The sequence below is a fragment of the Varroa jacobsoni genome, unplaced genomic scaffold, assembly GCF_002532875.2.
Source record: "Varroa jacobsoni isolate VJ856 unplaced genomic scaffold, vjacob_1.0 scaffold_517, whole genome shotgun sequence".
In the NCBI taxonomy this organism is placed as follows: domain Eukaryota; kingdom Metazoa; phylum Arthropoda; class Arachnida; order Mesostigmata; family Varroidae; genus Varroa; species Varroa jacobsoni.
Genome location: NW_019213419.1, coordinates 349,078 through 357,800, shown reverse-complemented (window position 1 = coordinate 357,800; position 8,723 = coordinate 349,078). Strand labels below are relative to the sequence as shown.

At 43.4% G+C, this 8,723-nt stretch overlaps 1 protein-coding gene across 1 annotated transcript; it reads left to right on the top strand.

Annotated features, from left to right (window-relative positions):
• The first annotated feature begins 691 nt into the window (after nucleotides 1-691).
• On the top strand, nucleotides 692-6,176 carry LOC111261067 (toll-like receptor Tollo). Its single transcript, XM_022834287.2, has one exon. It carries the CDS (start codon nucleotides 692-694, stop codon nucleotides 4,307-4,309), a length of 3,618 nt encoding a protein of 1,205 aa, XP_022690022.1. The 3' UTR covers nucleotides 4,310-6,176.
• Nucleotides 6,177-8,723: the final 2,547 nt, after the last annotated feature.

Sequence of the window (8,723 nt, the reverse complement as noted above, 5' to 3'; positions counted from 1 at the left end):
CGGGTAGGCCACGAAAACATGTGATATCGCTTAACCGTAGTCGATCAATCAACTTGAGTGATGGTGGTGGTGATAAAATTGATTTTTACTTCCGACCAGATCGACTATTTGTCTAGCCGCATAGTCCGGTATGTGATCTAACGAAGGTCCCATGGAATGAATCCAACTGACCAGTCGCTCTGCGAGTGTTCCCTTCTCTTTGACTCTACCATCACCCAAAGTGGGGAGGGTAAATTTGGCCTGAAGCAACAATGCATCTCGCAGTGCAGTTGAACGGTAACGTACCTTGGTTAGTCCTCGTGACGTAGTATAATAGGTCGACGAAGTGCTACCCTAATCAATAGTCGAACTATATCGAAATGAAAACATAGGGTGTGAACATTAGCAAAGAGAACGTTTGAAACGACTGACTAATCATTACAAGCGTCTAGTGTTGAACAATTGAATTGTTTAATGATCGTTATCATTAATCAGTTCCTAAAATTATCTAGTAGGAATAAAAGAAAGATAGTGGTTGGACGTACGCCTTTACGTGCCGAAAACTGTGCATTTAATAAATAACGACGATTATCACAATGTTGAAGTATGTAAGTAATGTAATGTACGATGAAGTTATTGTGACATGAATTATCTGAGCGCGGCGATGGATAGTGGATGAAAAGTGTGTGTCCTATTTTCGGCTTAACACAGAATGGATACGATGCGGACCGTAATCGCCCCAATCCAATACATTACCTTGTTGGCCTGTTGTATACCCCAGTCGTATGTGTTGGATGCACGATACGTACGGCCAGAGGACTGCACATGGGAACCAATGGCCGACTCGGCGCGCGTCTCTATGACGTGCGGGATTCACGCATTCGAAAGTGGCGCCAATCCTACCAATTTTTCACTTATTGTGCCCTACCACATCGAACAATTGGCAGTCTGTTGCACAGGTGAACGACGCGCATTTCAGAGGAGTCATTTGGCCGATAGTTCGTTCCGACACCTGCGTGGTCTGCGATCTCTTACGATCGAACGGTGTAAATTTAACTATTTGCCGCCACGCGCATTTGAAGGGCTCAAAAGCCTTAGACACCTTACGGTGCGAACGTTCAGTAGCGACTCGGGATATCGTACGCCGCTCAAGGTTTCGCCGTCAAGCCTGACACCTCTCGAGAGCATCGAATCGCTTGACTTGAGCGAGAACAATATTGAATCACTCAATGCGGGACTGCTCTGTGGGCTGGATCGACTAGCGTTCGTGAACTTAACAAGGAACAGTTTTTTTGACGTATTTAGCATGGGGCTGTCACTGAATTCGCGTTGCAGGCCAACGGTACGTGAAATTAAGATGGGACATAACAAAATCGAAGTTCTACTGGACAACGGTTTAGCATCGTTGCTTCATCTGAAGCAACTGGATTTAGATTATAATCAGATTACAACAATTGAGTCCGGTGCGTTCGCTGGCCTCTGGCAGCTCGAACGACTTGACATCTCGCATAATAGGCTTGTCGCTCTCCCCGAAGGATTGTTTCAGTCAACACCTCAACTCCTGGAGTTATATATACGAAACAACACGCTCAACGATCTACCGCCGGGCCTCTTCGTTGGATTGGGCCAGCTGACGATGCTGGACTTGGGGCACAATCAGCTCGCGACGCTGGGATCGCTCGGTACACCGGACTCGAGAGTTGATCTAACTCAATTAAAAGTGCTCGATCTCAGCCATAATCGACTTACTCGGCTAGATGCCAGTACGTTCCGTGCACTAGTTAATCTCCGTGCACTCGATTTGCAAGGCAATCTTATTGACTACATTGGCGACAGCACGTTTTACGCGCTCACGAGACTTCAGACACTTACGCTCAGTAGAAACTATCTGAAAATGATCGGTCCACAAGCGACCATTGGACTAAGCTCGATGGTGGCACTTCAATTAGATAATAACCGGTTAGAGATAATTCACAGAGACACATTTAAAAACACCTCGGTCTTACAAGAGCTCAGTCTTGCTTTTAACAGACTTAGCTGTATACCAGATGACATGTTATCGTTGAAGATGCTACGTTCTCTTGATCTGTCATTCAATGGCATACGTGACATAGCCAACGCCTCGTATCAGGGTCTGAATCAATTGTACGCACTAAATCTGATGGGCAACAAGATTGGCAACATCAGCCAGGGTGCATTCAACAAGATGCCCGCGGTACGCATACTAAATCTAGCTAACAACAGAATTCAAGCCATCGAGCAAGGTACGTTTGACAACGTATCCAGTCTGCACTACCTTCGTCTCGATGCCAATCATATTGAAGATGTGAATGGCCTTTTCAACACTCTGCACGACCTGATTATGCTGAACATTTCAATAAACCGCATTCGCTGGTTTGACTATGCGCTTATTCCGGTTGGCCTTCAGTGGTTAGATATGCACGACAATCAAATTGAGGCACTCGGAAATTATTTCAATTTCGAGCAAAGTCTAAAGCTGCGTACCCTGGATGCGTCATCAAATAAACTTATCGATCTCGACTCATCATCATTACCTAATGGTATTGAGATTGTTTATTTGAGGAATAACAATATAAAACGTATCCAGCCATTTACGTTTTTGGGGAAGCATAACCTGAGCCTTGTGGATTTAACGCGCAACAAACTGACCACACTCGAAATGGCCGCGTTTCGGCTTAGTATGGTGCCGTCGAGACGGCCTCTTCCAGAGTTTGCCATTGCCAGTAACCCGTACATGTGTAACTGCCACACGGAATGGCTTCAACGACTGCAGATTCAAACGGCGGCTACCACACATGAGGATTCGCGTCAGTACCCTCGCTTTATTGATCTGCATAACATCGAATGCAGTATAAGTTACCTCAATAATTTTCAACTTCAGTTATTAAGTGAAACGAAATCTTCGCAGTTTTTGTGCGAATATAACGCCCACTGTTTTCCTTCTTGCCGTTGCTGTAACTTGGATGGCTGTGATTGTGAGATAGTTTGTCCGGCTGGGTGTACTTGCTACCACGATCGGACGTGGAATAGCAACATTATTGTTTGTAGCTCACGCCAACACGTAGAAATTCCTAAAAGACTACCGATGCAGGCTAGCGTGATATACCTTGACGGTAACGAAATCGCACATCTCACGACGGACGCTTTTATTGGACGGACAAACCTGAAAACGCTTTTCCTTAACAACTCGAACGTTGAGATCATTAAGAATGGAACCTTTTTGGGCTTACAAGAGCTCAGGAAACTACACCTTGAATATAACAAGATCACTAGACTTCACGGCCACGAGTTTGACGGACTGTTCAAGCTCCAAGAGCTGTACTTAACTGATAATCAAATCAGCTATATAAACAATATGACTTTTGCAAATCTAAAAAATCTCGGGGTTCTTCATCTCAGTAGGAATCGGTTAAGAGAAATTGCCGCTTGGAGCTTCCAGCGTAATATGCGCCTAACGGAGATTCATATGAGCAGTAACCCATGGACATGTGATTGTCACTTTACAGATCAGCTAGGAGAGTTTCTACAAAAGCACGGAAGTGCAGTTGGTGATATTTTGCAGCTCTCGTGCGTCTATAACTCGACGACAACCTTACCATTGTGGGAAGTAAACGTGACCCAATGTCACCACTCGTCAAACAATGTCTTCTCTATTCAACGGTATCGGTTCCAGCGCATTGGTGATTCCGTACCGATGCCCCTCGTCGTTGGTTCACTCGTCCTACTCCTGGTAAGCGTAACGGTAACGGTAATTTTCTATCTACGCCAAAAGAGCCTCTGGTTATTCGGCCGTTACGGGATGGGCATGTTTCATCGTACGACCATCGAAGAAGAGAAGCTGTTTGATGCGTTTGTGTCATACAGTAAAAAGGACGAGACTTTCGTAATACAAATTCTTGCTCCAGAACTGGAATATGGTAATCCGCCTTACCGGCTCTGCTTACATTACCGCGATTTGCCCATGGTTATGGGCTACCTAAGTGAAGCTATCGAAGAGGCTGTCGAGAGTTCAAGAACAACAATCGTCATCTTGTCCGAGCACTTTCTAGAAAGTGAATGGTGCCGCTATGAGTTCAAATCCGCCCACCACGAGGTTCTAAACAACAGCAACTACAAGCTCGTCGTCATCTTCCTGGGTCGAGTGTCGTACAGTGATCTCGATCCTGATATTCGGACGTGGCTTAGGCATAGCACCTTTTTGCATTGGGGCGAAAAAAGCTTTTGGGACAAACTACGCCATTCGCTGCCTGGCGCACGAAATCGTAAAATCATACGTTCCGACCTCAATTCGGTGGCGGTGCACATATGACGCAGCGGACAACCTAAGCAGCATGATGTACCAATATACCAAACTCGACTAGGCAATTCTTGAAGTCAGCCCTTGTCTTCGCTCGATTTGCCTGCTATTAGCAATCAAAAGACAGTGTCACAACCGAGACCTCGATAAATCGAGCCGTCGAATTAAATCGCCAATTCTAAGACATCTCCCCTACATTGATCGGCATGCAGCAACAGCTCTTTGAATAAGTGGAGAATTTTTTTTATCATATTTAATATATATTGAATCGGTAAATGCCAAAAGACATACCTGTAAAATTCTTTTGAGATTTTTTAAGACTGACCGACCGAAACTGGGATCTTTGTTCTTATGCATTCCTACTTTAACACATATAGCAAATGGCGATCAGTGTTAGCCCCAGCAAATAGGACCTCTCATCAGTTCGGATAATGGGTCCCTTTTGTCCTTAATGAAAGCAAATTCGGCCGACATAGTGACGCCAATATCTCTTGCCCGAAACCCTAGCCTAAATCCCCCCACGCGTAGGCGGAGTGATCTATTGGACTGCGTACAGAACCAATGAATGCTTTGAACGAAATAACGTATTTTTCTAGCACAATGGCACAACGACGTTTAGGTAAAAATCCAGACATGTAGAAAATAATGTGTAAATAACATTTTATTTATACACTGTACAGTTTTATCATCATTACATAGAATTTATCTAGAGCAGCTGTGCTCGTTTTTAGTTCATTACTTTAAACGATTCATGTGAAGTGTTGGCAGCTGTGAATCGTTGCCAAATTTTTCCAAGCAGTTTTTTTACAACGAACCCCTTTTTTAGTACGCGAATCCACCTTGTTCAACATCTGGGAACCATAATAACATCCGATCCGCTGGATTTGTCTAATACGAGCAATTACCGATCACGGACTTAGGCTACGAGATTTAGATTTATAAAAGTTTGCTCATTATTCCTGAATTCTACTAGTACTCGATTTTGAAGCAAGCCTGATATGACTATGCAGAGAAAACTTTGGTAAGCATTGAAGCTGGTCATACAAGATGATTAGCACGCGCGTCTGTAGCGTGAGCTGAACGCTATCACATAGCGGATGAAGGTTCGTAGTCTTTGGGTACGTCCCATTCATCGACGCGCCTTGTGTTTCCCCGCCAATAGTTGTTTAGATATTGATTATAGTGGCGGAATAAATTTGTCACGTTAAAGTGAAATACACAATAATGTCAACTGGTAGATGTGATGATCTCAGCGGTTAGTGATTGATCAACATTGGTTACGTTCATTGACTAAGTGTAACGTGATTTAATTTAACCACCGTCTCGTCCGGGCCCGCAACCTAAAGGTGATCTCCACGCGCTACCCAGGACAGGACAGCGTGCTACTTTACTAGGTCATACCGTCTACGATCTGTATATGGAAATATGTGACCCACTTCCATTCACGAGGATCGACCTCAGACTATCGACACTTGCCATGCAACCTAACTACTAACTAAAAGATATAACCGACCCAGGAAATTTAGAACAGCGGCAGTATTTAAAGCACTCAATGGATAATCGTATAAACATTTTACATTTGAACATGCTCGTTTGACTCTGGCCAGACGCTATCGAGGTCGAATGAGAAACTCATAAAACCTTATTATGATAACCAGTATAAAATTTTTTTTTATTCGTTCATTGAAAGAGACTGACACACGGTAGGAGTACGTTTCGCTCACTACGTCCTGCGTAAACCCACCTGTGATGAGGATGATGACAAGACTGACTGAGAAATGACGAACAGATCTGTACAATATATGAGGAATGTACAAAAAAAAAAACATGTTTGCAATGGACATACTGATATATAATTAATATGAATAAATTATTTTCGTTAGAAGAACATTTTATCTCGACGAAAATCCATAATGATCTTCATTTTATAACCATACATTTTTGCACTTTTAAGCATGCTGGAATTTTCTCGAATAATTGCACTTTGTCTATTGTCAACTATTAACTTCGCACAGAATTTTCCGCCTTGGAAATTGAGTAACTATAGTCGTCCTTGTAGCAACAATGCGGTTGAGTGACCCCCTGCCTTCATTACACGCGATAGGTTGTAACGGCAAAAGATCCAGATTTTGTACACCTACTCATGCGGAACTTGAATAAGATCAATTACAAAAATCTATATATAATAGAGGCTGCGGCATCGACATGCAACAGAGGCGAACTGAGGTGTCTAACTACAAACTTTGGAATGAAATTAAGTTCGCTACCGAACGAGTTGTAGCGTTAGCAGTGAAATCACCGTAGCTGTCGAAGTTAACTTGAGACTGGGAGGGACGCAATTCCCCACAAGAATCGTTTATTTTAACTGCATCTACAACTAATAGTTGTGCGCAGAACAATAACGATTCTTTTGTGTTTTTTTTTTTTTTTTTTTTTTTTTCAGTGTCTCCTACGTGAAGTGGGCATTGCTTGTCTAAACTTTAGTCTTTACATGCTAGAGGCATTTATATATAAATATGCCATTCTCTTGAATACAATTCGACCCAGAGGCAGAAACCCGGCAAACACCCTGTTCTAACCTGACTGACTTTTCTCTTGTGGCGTTGCTTCTAAAGCACGATCATCAAGCTCCATTACAGCGTTTTATGAGACCCCAGCGACTGGCACATCGACGGCTCCACTAATGCCGACCTGATTTTCAGGTGACTCGACGAGCACTGGCGTGTACCGGTCTGTCTAAGCAATGAGAATGCGAATAAACCTAGCAACCTGCTTTACTTTCAGAATATCGGAGGTTGTGGTACCAGAGCGAACAGCATTGTCGATCGTAAATACATCGAGGCGGCGGTAGCAGCGACGGTCGTACTAGCAGCGGTGATAACCGCATGGAAACACTGAAGGGCATGTATACGTAGCGGGGCAGAAATAACACTGGCGGCCGAAGAGGACACAGAATCGAAGCCAAGCAACACAGGCACGGACAAACGGGCGCTGATCTCGTCCATTTGTGTCTATGCTCTCCGATTGGATCCGCCGGATAGCTAAAGCTATATTGGTAATGTCGTTCATTTCGTATGTAGGTGGGGTGGTGATGAGATGCCTGTGCTGCTATTGCTGATTCACGAATAATATCACTGTGATGATACTCTATGGGGTTGAGGGTTGGAAATTGGAGTCTTCAATAGGGGAAGAGCAGCACAGCGTTTCCGTCTACAAGATTGTGAGCTCGTCCAACTACTATTCGTGGATGTATGCTATGAGCTACAGAGGAAAGGAATCGGTGGTGCTGAGCTCAATTTGACCGGAGCGCGTCGATGTTGAGAGATTTCGCGGGGAAGAGTTTGCCAATGGTTGTGTGTATGTGCTCTAAGAAGGTTGCGGATAACGTGTGCGCACCAAGTTGATCTTGTTGTTGCTGCCTACAAGTTGCTGCTTGCAACTGGGAACGGGGTCTATGCCTGTGGGACGGTGCCCTGAAGACTACGCATTGAGCTAGGAGGTGGGAGAACAATGTTGGGTAATTTTCTCCGTTGCACCCATACCTCTGCTAAGAAGACAAATGGTTCGATTCTTTGCTTACTCGAGCGAAGCCCTTCAGCTAGGTTGTGTGAATGCAAGATTATACACTTGGAGTGATAATGGCAGTAAGCGATTCTATTCAAGGAAAGGCGAAGATTTTTTAAATCAACGTACGGATTTTCCCTTATACAGCATCTTTTGATTCGTAGTTGTTGATACGCTCACAGAATTTTTCAAAGGAACGGCTTATTTTATCGATATGCAGTGGTTTTTTGACTGTGATACCTATTATTTATTTATAATATATCTTAAATATGGAGTAGTTATACATCAGTTAAGCCATGAGGAACTTTAATATTTGAAAAGAAAACCAAAAAACGTAGACACCGACTTCAGGTAAAAGGAAATACTCAATAAAAATGTTATGTAGTCGATAGCAGGGCTGCAAGCGTGATCATATATATAAAGCTGACTCAAGCATGTCCGATGGACTTTCAAATTGAATAGCCCTTGATATACCCACTAAAATTTCGATGGTAAACTCCTGTCCTCTAAAAACTTACGACTGAAAACCGGTCGCGCTCACCTCAAGAAGAACAAATTCGAAAGGAAGCACATTTTTTATTCGTAAATATCAACGCTTACTAATCGAATTGTTGTCTTCCACAGTAGTGCGCAAATTCATCCACGATTAATGAAAGCATTAGGCAAGGAGACTTCAAGCGAAAGCCCAGTACGTGAATGGTGCAGACGTCTCATGAACGGAGATTAATGTCTTGGAAGTTAACAAGAAAGCAATCTGATGGCAACGGATTGCCGCAGTCTAGAAGGCTTTTTAGAAGGCAGAGCTTGTAGTCTTACTGGCTAAAAATGGCATTTGACATGTAACGTGTTATAACCTAAATAC